Raw genomic sequence first — 20,149 nt, forward strand, 5'->3', positions numbered from 1 at the left:
CTGGTCAGACACAGGGTTTCAACCTGAAATATTCACTCAGTAGACAGAGACAAAAAGCTGAAGCAACGCAGCCGGCAGGCAGGCAGGATCTCGGGAGAAAAGGAATGGGTGACCCTTCTTCAGACATTAACTCCATTTGTCTTCCCACAGATGCTGCCTGACCTGCTGGATATTTACAGCACAAATTCCAGCATCTACAGTTTCATTAACAACCAGCAACTTTCATGTAACGGGGCCGAGACCAGCAGTTTCTTTCCGTTATAAAACTGCTGACTCTGAAGGTTTTTTGAACAGATAATCAGAGGCTTTTAAAGAGCATTTGGAGATGACATGGTCCATTGTGGCTCCCGCAGCTTTTATAGACCTATTCTCTTTGTCTATGCACTCTTTCCAAATAGGAACAAAAATAACTTCTATTTATACATTTCGCCAATTCCCCATTGAAATTCCCGACAGCATGGAAATAGGCCCTTCAGCCCATCTAGTCACTGCTAATTGTCTGTTTCCCTCTGAATCCTACTGTGCTATTAACTACAACATTTGAGATACATTTGAACAGGTAAATGGATAGGACAGGTTTGGAGGGATTTGGGCCAAATGCAGGCAGATGGGACTAGTGTAGAAGGGGCATCTTGGTCAGCATGGGCAAGTTGGGCCAAAGGGCTTGTTTCCATGCTTTGAATCAATGGATCTGTCCAAATGTGTTTAAAAGATTAAAGTGTGTTTCTTATTCCCTTTCCATTAAGCTCCCACTCAAAATACAATTTCCACATCTAACTATCTCACTTTAGAAATCTATGCCAGTCTAAGATTTAATTAGACTTGTACCTCCTGCTGGGTATTTCATGAACATTCCCTTTCCCATCTCCATTCATTCCTTCTTTTCTCTCTCAATACTTCTCAGTTTCATTAAATACAGCCTCTTCATTCAGCGAGCCCACTCCATTCAAAATCGCGGTGTATTTGCTGCTCCAACCCATCACTGCTGATCTTACTGCCAAGTTCATGTGAGATGCTGAGCTGGGAAAGGGTTGGATGCAGCAAAGTGTCACCGATCAGTGGCATCGAACGTCTGGATCATTGTTGCAACGTTCTGGAACCCGATGTGGCTTCATGCACTTGTGTACACCACACAATGAGAAGCCTTCTCACCTCTGACCAAGTGTCTGGAGACCAGTTACTGAACTGAGCTGTGGATGTTTCATAGCCTACATATTCACCTTCACTCTTGTGTTGCCCCAGTCACTACCTAACATGCAAACGTCCACAGGTCAGGCAGCATTGTGGAGGGAAATGGATAAATGGCATTTCAGGTCAGGACTCTTCTTCAGACTCCCAACCCAAAACAGACGTTGCCAAATCCATTCCTTCCACAGATGCTGCCTGACCCGCAGTGTTACTCCACAACTTTGTGTTTTTAGCAAGAATCCAGCATCTGCAGTCTCTTGGGCCTCCATCCAATCATCACCCAACATCTAGATGGTGTCCACTCCCATCTCAACTTTGTTTCTTAGAGGAGGAGATTGTTAGACGATATCAAAAATCTGAGGTCTATGCCTCAGGAGCGTGCACAAGCCCTCCGAGATTCTCAGAGATGGTCACGCAAGAAAGGCGTGATGATGCAGAAGGCCATGGATTAGCATTACCAATACACACTGTTCTAGTCACACCCAATATTAATGGAACCCCTCTGGTATACTGACTGCTTCAGTTTATTACCCACCCATCCCATCCTGCACCAAATACAATTCCTGCCAAAGGTGATGCAGTCATTCCACCAGGAAGTCAACGGGACTGTGTAGAACATCCCACCCTCATAATGGGCAAAACAACTTGGGCAACGCATGAACAAAGAACACTGCAACCCATACTGATCTGCTTGTGGGAGAAGGTGGTGCCTGTAGCGTGTACCACCAGGGGTAGTTCAGCCTCACCACTGATGGGGGACCAGGTCTTGGCTAAACCATCAGTAATGCTGCAATCACCAGCCTTAAACTCAGCAGATTCAGGCTAATTGGTTTTGAAAGGAGACCCAATGCTGGAATAAAAGGCAGTGCAAGTTGTAAATGAAGTGTTTGCAGAGACCCATTGCAGATGGTTTTCAACTATCTTCACAGAACAGTTTGACAATTGCTTCTCACATTAATGATAAGTAATACTTTCACCAGAGAATGTTATCTGATGTATTTCCTCTCTGTAACAACCAACATGTGTGTTGACACAGAAACCAAAAGCACTTTTTCCAATGTAGCCCTGCATATATGGAACGCAAGACCATACAAACATACTGTACAGGAACAGGCCCTTTGGCCCACAAGCTCACTGCTCAACATGAGGCCAAGTAAACTACATCTGTCTGTCTGCACACAATCTATGTCTCTCCATTATCTGCGTCCATCTAAAAGTCGTTTAAACTTCACCTCCACCACCCCTGGCAGCGAGTTCCAAGCACCGACCACAATCTGCCCCACACATGTCCTTTAAAAAACGTCCCTCACCTTATAGCTCTGCCCTCAAGACTCTGTCATTGTCATGGTCACCCTGGTACGCAGATACTGAATGTCCACCCTATCTACGCCTGCTAGACTTCAGCCTCCCACGCTCCAAAGAAAATAACCCAACTTTGTCCAACATTCCTTGCCTGTAATAGCCTGTAATCCAGGCAGCATTCTGGTGAACCTCTTCTGAACCCTCTCCAAAGCCTCCATGTCCTTCCTGTAATGTGTGACCAGAACTGTAAGCAAGACTCCAAATGTGCCTTAATCAAAGTCTTACATGAAACATATAATGTAAACATACTTGGTGTGATGTCTATCCACAATGATGCTGACTGTCGCACAGAGTTACTCCAGCACTTTGTATTTTATGCAAGATTCCAGCATCTGCAGTTCCTGGTGTCACCACAATTACCTTCTTTACGAAGGCTGAGACATGGAGAAACGTTGACAAAGAAGGTAGTCTTATTACGACTCCTTACATGGTCGTGTCCGAGAGGGAACATGGACAATGTATAAGTGTTGCCACTGGGAAACCTAGTTACGAGGACAGATTGGCCGGGCTGGTTATCCTCAGATCAGAATGGCCAGAGGTGGAATTTATGTGAATTGTATACATTTGAGGGGTGTAGATTGAGTGGTTGTAGCGCAGGTTAGGACAATGAGAGGGGCATGAGGTGGAGTGCCCCGCGCGGTCAGCTAGAACTTGCTGCTCGATCACGGGTGGAAGAAAACATCCTAGATATATAGTCCAAAGATAAGCATCTGGGATGTTGTAACCTTCAGGCTGGAAGCCAAGAGCCACGCTGTGGGGTTGGCAGCAGAGCAGTGAACGATTCATAGTTCAAGTCTGGGACTCTTCATCGCAATCAGGAGAGAGAGAAAATGCGTGGAGAAAAGGTGGAGATGGGCAGAACAATGGAACAACCTATGATGGGGTGAGACTAAATAAAGCCGTTATGTAGCAGTAGAAACAAACTTTGAGCTACATTTACAGAAGACTAGAAGGGAAGAACTGGGGGAGAAGGCAAAAGGGTCAGACAGAAGTCATGTCCGAGCGGAGAGAACGTGTTCACCGTTGACACAAAATGCTGCCGTAACTCAGCGGGCCAGGCAGCATCTATGGAGAGTAGGTTCTATCCACAGATGCTGCCTGACCTGCTTAGTTATTCCAGCATTTTGTGTCTATCTTCGGTGTAGTTCCTCCCCATCACCACATGTTGAAGGTGTGACAATCCTGCCCGTGACTTCAACAGTAAATTAAAACTAAAAGAAGAAAACTACAGTGGGACTAGGGTGAACCTCTCCTAGATCATGGGCGGCAAGTGAAGCAGTTACTGCCCCACAGTGCCAGACACCTGGGTTTGATCCCGACTACGGGAGCTGTCTGTGTGGAGTTTGTACGTTCTCCCCGTGACCGTGTGGGGTTTGGCTGTGTGCTCCAGTTTCCGACATGCAGGTTTGTAGGTGAACCCAGTGTGTACGGGTGACCGATGGCCAGCATGGACCTGGTGGGCCGAAGGGTCAGTTTCCACTTTGCATCTCCAAACTAAGCATCTATCCTGTGACCCTTTTAAGGTTAAGTCCCTCTTTCTGAAGTGATGCTGGAACTGTTATTGAATTCATTAAACTCATCCATCCAGCGCTGTCCAACTTCTATAAACATACCGGCCCTGCCAACAACTCAATGAGCAAAAAAGAATTATGGACTTAATTCTAAAAAAATAAAATGCTGATGCTCACTGCCTATAGTGCTGCCAACACAGCATCCACTCAGCCTCCAATAATATACACTGTGCCCAGAGACCAGAATACCAAATCACCCCAATGTTGCACTGAGACCTCCAGATAACACCACCCCTCACTGCTCACCACAGCCACCACACAACACAGTCTCACAGGCTCAGGGGTTGAGGGGGAGAGATTGGCCTTTCAGGCAATGTCACAATGCAGAAGGGCCATGGAGTTTATTATTCGGTTCCCCCCCACCTTGTGGAGCGATGGAGCTGATTCAGGGGAAGGTTCGGTACAACGTGTTCTCAGCTACAGCTGTCACCAGAGCCATGCAATACTGGCAGAACATTCAGATCTACTGCTGGCCCATGACATCATTCCAGGGACATGGCTGAATCCCGGCCAGCTCCAGCATTCCTCCTCCCCCCCACTCACTCGCTCCCTCTCTTGTTTAAAACAATAACCAAGTACAGAGCCTGTGTTTACAATGTTTATGCAGGGCAAGTTTAAGGAAAGAATGAAGTGGATTACAAGCTTGCAACCAATTTAACTCTTGGGAGGGAAAGGGACTTGTTTACTTTCACCCACACATTCATGGAGACTTGTGCCAGGCTTTGGAGGGGGGAGCTTGATACGGACTGGTCCCATCCCACTCTGCCCCATCCTGGGGAAAGGAAGAAGAGAAAATGTATTGTGAGGCAGTGTGGGGTTGGGTCACGGGGCAACATGGGGTGGTGTGAGGCAGTGTGGGGCAGTGTGGGGTTGGGTCGTGGGGCGGTGTGGGGCGGTGTGGGGCGGTGTGGGGCGGTGTGGGGCGGTGTGGGGCGGTGTGGGGTTGGGTCGTGGGGCGGTGTGGGGCGGTGTGGGGCGGTGTGGGGCGGTGTGGGGCGGTGTGGGGGGTGTGGTGTGGTGGGGCGGTGTGGGGCGGTGTGGGGCGGTGTGGGGCTGGGGCACGGGGCAACGTGGGCGGCGGTGTGGGGCAAAGCCGGTCAGGGGTTATGGGGAGAAGGTAGATCAGGCATGACTGAATAGCAGAGCAGTCCTGATGGGCCGAATGGCCTAATTCTTCTACAACGTTTATCAAGCTGCATGCCAGAGATAATGCTCCTGTTCTTTAAAAGCTGTTGAGGATCCAACGGAGGAAAGCCTCAATTTTAACCGCCGTGCCAAAGATGGTATCACGTACACGGCTTCAGTCCCGCACCCCTTCAGTGCCACACTTGTGCCGGTAAACTCCACTTGGTGAACTAACCTCTATCATTGATCGTTGATCAATGAGGTGAATGCCACCAAGAGAAATACAAAGGGAATCCAAAATAACTTGCCCACTTGCACCAAACATGAGCAGTAGCTTGGTGAACATCACTGGCAAGGTGATATAGAGAAGATCAGGACCAGGGTCACAGTTGCCCAGGACATGCTTGGCCAGGACATGCATTGGAGGGGAAACTGACAGTGAATAACAGAATATTTTCATAGAATAGTGAAATGGCTCAAGGGAGGCAAATGAAATGGAACACATTGCATTAGGTTTGAGGTTGGCTTGTAAGGATTGCATAGTCCCCACTGTAGGGGCAGAGTAGGTCTTGTTCATGGATGAACAAGTTGGAGTAAGCCAGCTGTGGGATGTCCCAACACACAACAGATGAGACACATGAAAGGTTCAGTCAAAATCCACTGGATCTCACCAATGTCCTTCAATGCCAACGTGTCAAAGGTGATCATCTTCAATGGGTTGGAACATGTACTCTGTCTTGGAAATGCAAGTAGGCTTATACCTCTAAAGTATTTGTTAAGGAGCCTAAACTGTAAAATTCCAAGAACTTTGAACAGAGCAGAATGCAAGAAGTTGTTCTCACAGGCTGGAAGGGCACAGAACAGCGAGGACAGTATTATGGGGAAATAATTAGCCAGAGGACTTTGAAAGTCCCTGTCCAGCAGATAACACACGTTCATTCCTTCAATATATCCATAACAGGGATTCAGAGACTTGCAAATTTGAAAAGCATCAGGAGATATGGGAATAGGGTGGGAAGATTGATATGGTCGAAATTCAACTAAGTGTTGAAACAGGTTTAATAGGATCTTGATGCACCAGCTAAATAAAATAAATGCTCTCAGGTAACATGCAACTCCAGAAGTGTGGGCAATGAGAGTTGTTCAACTAAGAACTAACCAGGCAAGATATTTTCCAAGGACGGACCAAGTATAAGGACATCTGCAATTTCTGTTCTATGATTCAGCAATGTGCTAACTATGCCGGTGACAATCCAACATACTGCGTCAAGCGTTAGGTCATCTAGTTCCACTGTGGGCTTGCAGACAGCACAAGCAGCTAGTACATGGTGTACTTTTTGTAAAGGATGACAATTATAGATAGATCCTTAAGGGAAATAAACCGCATACAAACAAAATAAAAATATCCACTGCTGGATTCATGTAATACACAACACTCCAAAAGGCAGGAGCGGTGGAAATGGAATTAGTCGCAAGGATGCTTCATTCTACAGATGTTAAGCTCAGTGATGTGTTGGCCATTTGGGGGAGGAATCGCATCAGCTCTTTAGAGAGTCTGCAAGATCTGTAAACAACAAAGTGAGTTATTGTTCTCCTCCTGTGGATCCAAGTCTTTTATCCACAATATGGTTCAGTCAGTAACCACACCTGCATGTTTGCACGACACCACTACAGTCATAATCCTAGTGCACTGGATGATTGATTCAGTAAATGCTCTTAGAGATTCCAATAACATAAAGATGAAATGATTGTGGGTAATCTACCCACTGGAGCAGAGACAAGTAGAATTGATGATCTAAGAAGATATCATGTAAGGTGTTTATTAGGATAACAGAGTCTCTTGTGAAGCGTGGGCCAAGTAAACCAGTGACAACCTGGTATCATTTACATGGACTCCCATGGACATTAGGATTTGAACACCTGCCAACTATCACATGAAGAACTCTTCAATAGCCTCCAATCCGATCCATTAGAGATGAACCTGGGCCTCATGATCAGTGATGTTTGGAGCCAGGCAGTGACCAAGCAATGCTGCCAGATCTGCCCGGACACAACTCGGGGAAACTTCTCCTTCCTTTCTAGATCAGCAGAGGCCAATGTGACAAAGCTCGGTCATTGGGGCAAAACCAACAATGGCTACTACTTCCTACAAAGCTTGAACATCACGAAGCACAGGGCTGGTCTTCATGCTCCCACTGCAACTCACTACAGGTAGACAAACCTGCTCCCCCGACTCCTCTGCTCTTTGCCAGCTACAGTGTTCCATACATCACCCATCAACTCCACAAAGGGACGTCATCCACCCAAACCTTCCCTAAACCTCACCACCTCTCTGCCTTCCCAATGCTCCATACAACTAAAGTGTCATCTGTCCAAACATCTCCTTGTACGGCTCGGGGGTTGAAACACTTGTCACATCCTTTGGAATGTTGCAAAGTACTGCAAGAGACTTGGAATTTAAAAATAGAGAATTGCTACAATGGGAGCGGATGTTATTGTGGTCACACTTGGCATAACTTCACAGAATTGATTCCCTTGTTTAAAACAGGATGGCAGCATTGGAGCCGGACAAACAAGGATACTCACTGGGATGAGAGGGTCATCCTAGCACGAGTGGCTAGTTAGAACTGGGTTAATCAGTGCTGAAGAATGAGCAGTGGCTTTACCCAAACATGGATCCTAAACAGGCAATGTTTAGATGTTTGAGATCCTCACTCAGAGAGTCTCCAATTGGGAACATAGTTATAGAGATGAGGTCATATCAAACCAAGCTGTGTAGAAAAGAACTGCAGGTCCTAGTTCAAATCAAAGGTAGACACAAACTGCTGGAGTAACTCAGTGGGACAGACAGCATCCCTGGAGAGAAGGAATGGGTGACATTTCGGGCCGAGACCTTTCTTCAAATTTCATGCCAATGATGACATTCTGGTTTTGAATTTTGTGATTGAGGCCCTACAGTAAAATGTTGCAACATGTTTATTTCAAGAGGAATATTGCAGGTGGAAGCAACTCATCTGGGGGTCTACAGAGAGGAGAATAGCAGCGGTCGATAAGGTGGCTAGGGTGCACAAAAGCTTCGCTACGGCTACAAAAGCCACGATAACTTGCAAGTGACATCCACTCTCACAACTCCAAATACTCCGGATGAAGAGCGACTTCCAGCCTCATCAGCATTTAAAACAATAACGTCACTGGTTATTGTTAAATGGACAGGGGGGGGGAGAACAGAGGGAGGGAGGGTACTGTCTCAGTATACTACTATTCCTAAATACTTGTACACAAGTATGTTTATGTAGAGCAAGAATGTTACTGAACTGTATGTACAAATGCAGGAATTCCACTGAACTTCAGGTGCATGGGACAATAAACCACCATTGACTCATTGAAAACTCATTAAAATTGAATGTTTAAACAGTTAATGTTGCAACAAGATAAGAGAATATCAGGCAGGCTAATTTAACAGCACCTGACTGACTTCCATCAATGAGGCCATGAGAGATTATTTCCTTATATATAATGGTCATATGCTAGAAAAATAACTGTGTGCATATTTCCTGTCATATTTATTACACAGGCATGTGTACGTTAATGGTAGCTGCCTGTGTCAAGGTGCAGTGTTAGTATTACACGTCCACACCAATCGAGACAGCACTGGTCGGGATGTATAATCAGTAGGTAGGCACAAAAAGCTGGAGTAACCCAGCGGGACAGGCAGCATCTGCAGAGAACGTTTCGGGTCGAGACCCTTCTTCAGACTGGTACTAGAGATGCTGCCTGTCCCGCTGAGTTACTCCAGCATTTTGTGTCTATCTTTGGTTTAAACCAGCATCTGCAGTTCCTTCTTACACATGTATAATCAGTACACAGTTCATGGAAAACCCATGATGGCCACAGTATTACACAAGGCCAGAATGTACAAACCATCCCTTTATCCTTCATTCTCCACCCATTAAGGCCTCCAGGACAATCGGCCCATCAGGCCTGTTCTGTCCCTAAGCCCCCTCTCACTGTTTTATTTCAATCCATTAACTCGCTCATTCCATTCCTTCCACAGTCAACACACGGAGAAAAATACTGTCATCATCTGTCATCATCACAGTATCTAGACCTGGTATCAAACTCCACGAGATCTCAACCAGTATTACTGTTTAAAAGGCTTTCATTAACTGGAAAGTGCGTTTCAGTGTCAGAGAAATAAATTATTATGTTTTTTAACTGAAATATAATTGAGCAAAATATATATTTAAAAATCAGAACTCCTTTGTTTACAGAACAGGAAACGCACTCCCTCCTTGCCCTGGTCTCTGACATAAGCTTGGCTGTGGGCTCACTGTACACACTGTACCCACAGGACTGGCTCAGAGCCCAGGCTGGCACTTGGCCAGTTCCACAACAACATACATTAGCAGCCAGCACAAGCCACAGGCAAGGGAGCGGGGCTGTGGGCCGGGGGGGTAAGAGAAGGCAGACACCACAACACACAGCATACCGCAGCCTGCCTTTCATATCCGAACCCCCTTAGTACACGCATGGCTGAGTGATGTGGGAAAGGGCATGTTACCTGAGTGAGACAACAGATGCATCCGCAGCCGCAAGCTGTCCAGGAACCGCTTCCCACACAGGTCACACCCGTACGTCTTCATTCCACTGTGCATCTTCCTGCAATACAAGAAGGAGAGAACGTGTCAATGTTACAGCCACACACACTGCCCTGCGCCTCATTCATCTCTTCATACACTGGCACTGCTCTTCACCAGAGTCAGCTCTGCCTCTTACAGTACACAGCATTGTTGCTCCGCACCTTAAATACGCTAGATCACACAGCAACCAAAGTGCTTCAACACTGGCCCTTTCTCAAGATTCATCAACAGACAAGGCTGGAGTCAAGCAGCACCTCTGGAGGACAGCACCTCTGGAGGACAGCACCTCTGGAGGACAGCACCTCTGGAGGACAGCACCTCTGGAGGACAGCACCCCTGGAGGACAGCACCCCTGGAGGACAGCACCCCTGGAGGACAGCACCCCTGGAGGACAGCACCTCTGGAGGACAGCACCTCTGGAGGACAAGGATATGTGATGTTCCAGGTCAGGACCCTTCATTAGATTGATCAGGATGAAGGAGAGTCCCAACCTGAAACATCGCCCATCCATGTCCTCCAGAGATGCTGTTTGACTGAGTTACTCAGCACATTGTGATTTTTGTTTTAAAGTTTCTGGTTCCAGCTGCTGCTCTTTATAAACCTGTGTCCGCGTATCTTTCTGCCATCTACATCGTTAATCTCCCCGGCACAGAGATTGCAAACTGTGAGTTACAACATCTCTCAATCCTCCTCCTTCCCTCCACTCACCAATCACAGGGCTAATACAGAAAAATAACATGGGCAGTAGGATGCCCAGATGAGGAGTGGCCTACACTGGAGACTGCCAGAGGGGTGCCCTGCACTGGAGACTGACCAGTGAGGTGTGCCCTACACTGGAGACTGAGTGAGGAAGGTGTGAGGCTAAACTGCACCAGCACAAGGTTGATGCTTCATGTCTACACGGTTCAGGTGTATAACAGCCACATGTACTGGGCTACAGCGGAAAGTTTTGTTTTTGAAATACCATCAGGTCAAACTTGTACGATAGGGTAAGGGGAAGGATACTGCTCATCACTGTAGCGGTCAGTTCCGTAGACCAAGTCCAATAGCCACAGTGGGGTGAATGAATGGCCACACACACACCAGGGTATGCAGGAGTGTTTAGAAGGCAGATAGCAGAGGGGTATTAGACTGGGGAATGTGGAGAGTGTGCGTGCACTGCTCTCCATGTAAATCCCAGCACACTGTAGCATTCCCTACACACTACCTCATGCTGGAGTTTGGCTTCACTGTATTTATGTATAGTATGATCAGATTTGATTGGATAGTGTGTAAAACAAATGTTCTTGCCGTACCATGGCACAAGTGACAAAATAAACCTAAACCTTGACCTTCTGTGCGTTTAACGGAGCAGAGGTCAGCAAGAATACGATTGTGTCCAATCACAGGAACTCAGTGGATCGGGCAGAACCTGTGGAGGGAATGGACTGTTGACCCATCTTCAGGCTGGTCAGCGTGCGGCCTCTGCATTGGTCGCTGCGTCACCTGTTCAGGGAGCAATGCAGAGCTGCAGAAACCTTGCAGAAGACAAGAACAGAAGGATAAAGAGGGAAGGAGGTTGGACTTTATTGACTTCCATCACAGTGGGGAATGTGGGGAATCTGCTGTGGTGGATGTTGAAGTTAACTTTTATATAGTTGTGTGTTTTGTTGCATGGCTGTATGGTAACTCGAGTCTCACTGCACCTTAATTGGTACGTGACAAGAAACTCACCTTCAAACATTGAAGATAGACACAAAATGCTGGAAGAACTCAGCGGGACAGGCAGCATTTCAGGAGAAAAGGGAATAGGTGACGTTTCAGGTCCAGACCCTTCTGTCTGTTATTACTACAGAGCTTCACGGACACGTCCCAGCTCACTACTGGGTGTCTACTCTATGGGCATGGCATTAGAACTCTTTATTTGGAAAATAAAGTGTAGGGTCAGAGGGTTAAGATCCAATCTTGGGTACGTGGCAGAACCCTGAGGGGCTTTCCCCCCCTCTCTCTCTCTCCGTGCACCATATCAAATGGTAAAAACCGAACCGCACCAACTGCCTCTTGAGAAAGACATTGCAACACGTGCCAGCATTTAAAGATTGCAGCAACGACCACAAGAGCAACACGGCCACAGAAAACCAACCACATGGCACCCAGCCGTCCCACTGTAGAGCAGATGATGTAGACTGCTCCCACGCAGCAATGGTAAACAGTCATCTGTCCCCCCCCCCCCACCTCTTCCCCCTTTTAGCTTTCCAGTTTCATCACTAGAGCCCTTATTTCCAAACCACGTTCACTACTGAGCCCTTTCAAAATGCCTCACAAGTGTAGCCTTCTTGTTGCACAATTGTAAATCACAAACAGCATCTATTTCACAACCAAAGACTGCAGTCAACCCACAGGTTCAAAATGTACCTGGACACACACGCCAGTATTATTTAGTCTTTTCCATCATTGGTTAATGCTGCTGCTGCTCCAAGTGTAGAATCAAGTTCATTCCAGTGTGAAGAAGGGTCTCGACCCTAAATGTCACCCATTCCTTCTCTCCACAGATGCTGCCTGTCCCACTGAGTTACTCCAGCTTTGTGTCTATCTTCATTCCACTCTCCACTCCAGCACTTTGCCTCTATAACATGAGAGGGGGATTGGGGAGGGTGGTGTGTGATCACTCCCAATCCTCAGGGATTCTCGGCCATTCGGCCCATCAAGTCTACTCCACCATTCAATCATGGCTGATCTATATCTCCCTCCTAACCTCATGGTCCTGCCTTCTCCCCATCACCTCTGACACCTGTACTAATCAAGAATCTGTCTATCTCTGCCTTAAAAATATCGACTGACTTGGCCTCCACCACCACCACGTGTGGCAAAGAATTCCACAGATCCACCACCCTCTGACTCAGTGTATCTGATATGCACTCTTCTCCCATTGGGAGGGTTTGTTGAAGCAGGAATCCACTGGTGAAGGAGAAACATCAACTATTTCACCTTCTAGTGAAGGCTGAGCTGACTCGGTGTACTCAGTTACCAAAGCCCACATTGCAGAGTACTGGCTGCAGAGATGTTCAACATCTCCCAGTATGAGTAGCATAAAGCATTTGGTCTGCACCTCCACCACAGTGTTTCACAGGAACACAGAGAAATAGAGTCATTCAGCACAGGAGCACACTCCTCACCCACCACATTCAGACCAACAAGTAACATATCTACTAATCTCATTCACCAGTATTTAGTCAGCAGCCTTCGCAAGAATAAACATCAAACCAAGTTTGATACAAAGCTGCAAAAAGCAATATTAAGCCCAGGTATGCAGAGTCATTTTACAGAGGAAGACTTTATAAACAGCATCTGGAAAGGAGAACTGATGGTACAAGGGCTTTGCCATGTTTCAAGCAAGTGCACCAATGGCAGGGAAATTAAAAAACAAGAATGCACAAGGGGCTGGAATGAGAGAGTGCCAGAGGGTCAGAGGGCAGAGAGAGTTCTATGGAGATCTACAGAACAAGAGACTTGCTTAGTTTTTCCACAGTTAACATGAAATCCACCGCTCTGCTGCAATGGCCCTGACAATAACAAAGCAATCAGATAGTTCAAACGTCTAAAACTCAACCATTTGAGCCTGTGTGGACAGTAGAGTCTTGATCAAATTCCCAGTGGTCATAGTTGGACAAAATGCTGGAGTAACTCAGCGGGACAGGCAGCATCTCTGGAGAGAAGGAATGGGTGACGTTTCTTCAGTCTGAAGAAGGGTCTCGAGCTGAAACGTCACCCATTCCTTCTGTCCAGAGGTACTGCCTGTCCCGCTGAGTTACTCCAGCATTTGGTGTCTCTCTTCTGTTATTCTAGCAATTGCCATCCATGGCTGTGATATCATGGAGTAATTTCCAGAAACACCAATGACCAAACCTGCCAGTCACTGTTGCTAATCCATTAACATCTGAAGGGTTAGGACAAGTTTGAAAGAAGGCTCCTGATCATAAATCTGCCTTAAACTCATTGTTTTATGACACAGAGTAACAGGGGTGGCGATGGTTAGCCTTCAGCCATCTGCGTTCAGTACATGGAGCCCTGCAATGATGTTGCAGAATACATAGACTCCTTCAACTACATTGCTTCACTGTCTTTGTGCTAAGGTGGTGATTAAAGAAATTCAGCCTGGCTGCTAGGTTCACTCACCTAGTTTCACCCAATACCTGAATAACGGCCAATGCCCTATCCTAGAGCCTCAAACTACCTTTCCATGCAGCCCACCCTAAACAGTCCCATCTCTGGGCACCTGCACAAAGCAGGCTTATCTCCTCATGGCCTGCTCCAAATAGTTTCATCTCTACACATCCAAACCCCAAACAGCCCCATCTCTACGAACCCCACCCTAAACGGCACCAGCCCACAAACCCTGCTGCAAACAACCATGGTCGTGACCCACGTACCACACCTCATCACCAGGCGACACCCTAGCTCAGATACCCTCAATGCAACCTGTCCCAGCCTCACAGACAGTCTCCCGAACCACCCCCCCCACCACCCCCCCCCCCCCCCCCCCCCCCCATCACACTGTCCCAGCCCCGTGTGATTTCATCCTTTGAAACAAAACCCTTTAAGATAGTCCTGCTGTGTTGTAAAACATGAGTCGTGTGAATACGGGGAGCCAGGGTGCGGGGAAGGAGATGAAAGGCAATAGTTAGTGCGTTTTTTTCATTGCCTTGAGCAATAAATGGAAGTTTGCGAAATCAACTGCTGAGAAACTAGAGCAGGCTGATCCAGATTCATCCTTCCAGTAAACACGAGGTCATACTGAAATAACACACTTCTCTTATGTCTGTGGTCTACATCCATGTGGACAACAGGCCTTCTCCCGCTGGGATTTTATGAGCTGCTTTCTTATTAGAGTGTAAATAAAAAGCAAGCTGGGGGAACAGAGTCAAGCAGCATCTCTGGAGGAAATGGATAAGCAACATTTCAGGTCAGGACCCTTCTTCAGAACACTGACCTATCCATTCCTTCCACAGATACTGCCTGACCCACTGAGTTTCTCCAGCACATTGTGCTCTATGTTTTTAGCACACGATTCCAGCATCTGCAGTTTCTTGTGTCTCGATCCAATCATCACCTTAGATATTGATTTACAGCTCATCCCATCATCTAGATGGTGTCCACTCCCATCTCAACTTTGGGGGTTTCTTGGATATTCAAAGCCCATGACCAAAGTCCAGGAGGAGAATTTTAGATGATATCAAGAATCTCGAGTCTATGCCTCAGGAGTGTGTGCAAGCTCTCCGAGATTCTGCTTCTGAATTAACAACGTTTTGGGTCAAGACCCGGAACCATCTCCAATTCCAGCTACAATTTAGTTTCCTCTCACCCCCTGTTCAGTTTCGGTTTAGTTCATGGTCACGTTTACTGAGTTACAGTGACACCCATTAGAAAGATTGCCCATTGAAGGATCACAACAACATATTGCCGCTCATAGTCCCACTGCCTTGGAAGGTGGTGCCTCAGCCAAACACCAGCTCCCATACAGAGGTTGCACTGTCAGTCTCTAGATCTCACATTGAACCAGGATCCCGCATGTTCTCTCAGCAGCATGCGACAGATTCTCCTCGACTCCGGGACCTATGGTTACCGTTTGTACAACATCACTAACGCAGAGCATTCGGTCATTATTTCCTTGCTGCCACTGCCGGTGAGAGACTGGCACTCCAACTGGAAAATACACTGCACCTTAAAGTAGTAAACACCGAGACAAATAACCAGCGATGGGCGAGACATGGGAGAAATACTGCAGAGAAGAGTTAAAGATTTCATGATCACATACAAGGTCTGGTTTAGTTTAGTATGGAGATACAATATGGTAAAAAGCTCTTTGACCGAGCAACGCCAATCTGACCATCGATCACCCGGTCACTCGACTTTCATCTTATCCCACTTTCTCATCCACTCCCGACACAACACGGGGCAATTTACAGAGGGTCTTTGGGATGTGGGAAGAAACTAGAGCATCCCCCAATGTGACAGAGAGAACGTGCAAACTCCACACAAACATCACCAGCCGAGGTCAGCATCAAACCTGGGTCACGGGCGGTGTAAGGCAGCAGCTCTACCATCTACACCACCGTGCTGCCCCTTGTTCAAAATATTTTATTTTACAGAAGCTACTCGAGAGGTGCAGAATGTAAATAAAGTAATTGAAGATTAAAAACTGAAAGACTAATGGGATAGTGTCTCAAACTCCCAGCACAGTAGAATGGGCAGAATCACTCACTTCTATGCATGTGCTTATACATGTGTGCGATTATACATGTGTGCGATTATACACGCATGCGATACACACGCGTGCGATTACACACGGGGATTACACACGGGGCAATTATGCGTGAGATTACACATGCGTGAGATTACACACGCGTGTGATTATACATGCGTGTGATTACACATGCGCTCACTCACTCTCACAACTTGGCCCATATCAGGGCAGATATTGCAGTCAGGAAACCAACACTCAGGATGAAACAACACTCCTTGTATCTTCTTAATTCCCATCTTACAAACAGATTTTATTTTCAGGACCCGTTAGATAAATATTACCAAGAGACAACTGGGGAAAATAAAGCCCCAAACAATAGGTTTCTGCTACATTTTAGCTCAATCATTGAAAGCAGCAAAATCAATAGCAGATTGACGGGGTTATTACATTTTAATTGATCAGGTGACCATCGGTGATCGATGCAGGTCAGGAACCTGAATAGGAGCTGGAGCTGTAATTACAGTTGTTAGAAACAGCTAATTGTGTCGTCTGATCAGTGTCCAACTCTCACCCCTTCAGATAAACACAGTCCAACCTGGGCCACTAGTTTGTCCCAGTACAAACATCCATAGCCTGGGTCAGACTATGGAGACATAGAAAATAGATGCAGGAGTAGGCCATTCGGCCCTTCGAGCCTGTACCGCCATTCAATATGATCATGGCTGATCATCCAACTCAGTATCCCGTACCTGCCTTCTCTCCATACCCCCTGATCCCCTTAGCCACAAGGGCCACATCTAACTCCCTCTTAAATATAGCCAATGAACTGGCCTCAACTACCATCTGTGGCAGAGAATTCCACAGATTCACCACTCTGTGTGAAAACCGTACTGCTTGTACATAATAAACTCAGAGAAACCAGCATGGTCTTGACATAAATGACACCCTGAAGAATAGAACTACTTGCACATACAAAGGGTTCTTTCTTAACCCATTACACATCCAAAACTCATCCCAGTCAATGAATTATTTGTGAACTATTTTGATGCAGGTAAGCATTACAAGTGATTTAAACCCCGAGGACATGTTTGTTGATGGCGCTGACTCAAGGAACATTGTCGTGCAAAGGGGAATTCTACATCACAAGTCACAGGAGGTTCTGCAATATTACAGCTCTGCCCTGGTACTGCAATAATACCTCAGTCTACATCAAGGGCTCAAATACTCCATTGGATCAAATATTCTGTCTCAAAACCTCTACAATGGCATGGCATGGTGCCAATCAGATGACAGAGATGGCAGCAGTCTGGAGACGCGTCTCAACTCAAAACGTGAGTTTGAAGAAAGCTTCGGATCTGAAAGGTCTCTGGAAAGTTCCAGTGGGGAGGAGCAGGAACCCAGAACGTAGCAAAATACCAAGTTCTGCAGGAATTTGGATGGTCAGGCAGCATTTGATGAGCACCCCTCCCCCAGGTGTGGCCTGACCTGCTGAGTTCCTCCAGCACTGCGTTTCCCCCAGGATTCCAGCATCTGCAGATCCCTGCACGTCTGCAGCAACAGACAAGTGCAGATTGAGCACGGCACACACGCAGTTCATGCAGGTAAGCCCATCCTTGTAAAGCCCGCCACACAACACAAACGGGAATAGTGAACCAGTGTAGCTGCAGTCAGGAGGGCTACAAATGCACATGGAACTCCGTTTTTAAATAATGACACCTTATCCTCCATGCCTTCATTACTTGCTGTACCCAAACAAAGTTCATTGTTTAGTACACCCTCGTCTTCAGAGTCAGAGCTGTGAGGGGCTAGCCAGGGAAACCATTCCCTCCCCACCTCCATGTCCATGGCCACAGACAGTGGAAGGCAGTCTCAGCCACAGAGTGGAGTTTGCAAACACAAAATGTAGACGGTGTGGACTGGAGAGGCAATTTGCAGCTGAACAGTGAGGGGGGGGGGGGGGGGGGGGGGGGGGGGGGGCGGGAGGAATCAGAGGCTGAAGTGTTTGTCCTTAAAACAACAGCTGTGAGAAGGAATGGTCACTGATGCAGCGCTTACATTCCTTACACCCAAGGGGCAAATCTGTCCAAGAATGGATTGCCAAGAACAAACAAACACTGAACAAAGTCAGGACCTCTGGCAAGCTGCTAGTCATTACATGGGCCTGTAAACAGCTCGAGGGCACTTCAAAGGGGGAGGGGGAAGAGACAAAATCCTCTAAAAAAAGGCACAACTCCTCTAACACTTAGCACCACGGAGAACAAGGCAGTGTAGGTTTGTTCTGCTCAACATGTAGTTGTGAGTGTGGCAGTGTTGGCTATAAATGAGCAACACCTCCAACATGGCAGGCAGAGGATGAACCGGCCTACAACTCAGGCTTGCCTCGTTCCCAGGCCTTGGCCTCCCCTTCCCCCCCCACCCCTCTAGGGTAACACATTGAGACTGGGGTGTAAGCAGGCCTGCACTACCTCTAGGAATGTTCCAAGTACCAAAAGGATAAAACAGGAAGGAAAGACAACATTTACCGGGCTCTCAGTTTCTTGTTAAGCTCAGAGAGGGCACAATGGAGAGGAGAGAAAGGGAAGAGAGAGATGGGAAATGGACTACTGCACAGGGACGTAACTCTGTGTAGGGACTGGAATTATACAATGTCCCCATCAGGCGATGCCAACCAAGGGGGTTCAGGACCACACTGGGAGATAGCTCCATTGGCTTCTTTAATGGATAACGTTAGCATTTGCAGCCGTGGGTCCAGATGCTTCAACAACTGCTGATCATATTGCTGGTGGGAAGCAAAACCGCACAGAACATAAATCTGAAATAAAGTACAAACTGCTGGAAATACTCAGCTCGTCAGGCAGTGTCTATGGAAACATAGTAAATAGGTGCAGGAGTAGGCCATTCGGCCCTCTGAGCCTGAACCTAAAGAGGGAGAGTGGTAATGTTGCAGGCTGAAGAACGCTCATCAGAAATGGGATAGATTACATTACAACATAAACATTAACTCTGCTATGAGCTGTGAGTCTGTGGAATTCTCTGCCTCAGAGGGCAGTAGAGGCCAGTTCTCTGGATACTTTCAAGAGAGAGCTAGATAGGGCTCTTAAAGATAGCGGACGGAGTCAGGGGATACGGGGAGAAGGCAGGAACGGGGTACTGATTGGGGATGATCAGCCATGATCACATTGAATGGTGGTGCTGGCTCGAAAGGCCGAATGGCCTCTACTCCTGCACCTATTGTCTGCTCTAATTCTCACATTATGACCGTCTTACACTAGAAGACAGGCCTCAGGAAAAGGCTCCGTGCTTGTGAAGAATATGATAAGTTGTATGAAGAGGAGTGAGGATTGTTGGAGTGGACCACTCACAAAGTTCCATGTGATTAGCACCAGTCTGGAGCGTGAAGGAACGGATCAAACGGCCAAGAATAAAGAACCCTGGGTTTGCAGAGACGTGCATGGATTTTGTAATATATAAAGATATGGGAGCAGGAGGGATGGATTACATTAAGACCTCAATTTAACTGTGCATTTGGAGCCCGAGTCTGAGGTCTCAAACGAAGGGCCGTTTCTGCAGCTGGATACTTTCAAGAGAGAACAAATAGGGCTCTTAAAGATAGCAACACGAATTTACATTTTACAAGGCAGGAACCATCACATTGGGGTGATGCCATGATCACAAAAAAACTTATCTGGCTCGAACTGCGAATGGCCTACTCCTGCCCCTGTTGTCGATGTCAAAGTCAAAGTCTTACCTAGGACTGGCCTCAGGAAATGGCGATTGTGCCCGTGGCCATTAAAGCCACGCCGGGTGATGCAAGGTCGCACACCGGGTCTGGGTGTTAGAGCCCCCGGCGTGCGCTCGCAGAGTCCCGCGGCCATTCCAAGCCGCGCGGGGCAGCTGGAGCAGGAGGGTGGAGAGTGGTGTAGTGAGGAGGGGTCAGAATGGTGAGGGCTGTTACCCCAGTGTAAAGAGGCAGCAGAGTGCAGTGTAAAACGGTGAGGAGAGTAGCAGAGACACATTGATCACTTGTTCCATCTGTGGGT

General features: G+C 47.2%; 1 protein-coding gene across 8 annotated transcripts in view; it reads right to left on the reverse strand.

The window, feature by feature from the left end:
- Nucleotides 1-20,149, reverse strand: part of zbtb16a (zinc finger and BTB domain containing 16a) — a 163,386-nt gene that overhangs the window by 63,066 nt on the left and 80,171 nt on the right. For all 8 annotated transcript variants that reach the window (XM_055660500.1, XM_055660499.1, XM_055660501.1 and 5 more), the window contains one exon: nucleotides 9,808-9,905. In XM_055660500.1, the coding sequence (XP_055516475.1) occupies nucleotides 9,808-9,905 (98 nt within the window). The remainder of the gene's footprint in view (nucleotides 1-9,807; nucleotides 9,906-20,149) is intronic.

Source organism: Leucoraja erinacea, chromosome 32 (genome assembly GCF_028641065.1).
Source record: "Leucoraja erinacea ecotype New England chromosome 32, Leri_hhj_1, whole genome shotgun sequence".
NCBI lineage: Eukaryota > Metazoa > Chordata > Chondrichthyes > Rajiformes > Rajidae > Leucoraja > Leucoraja erinaceus.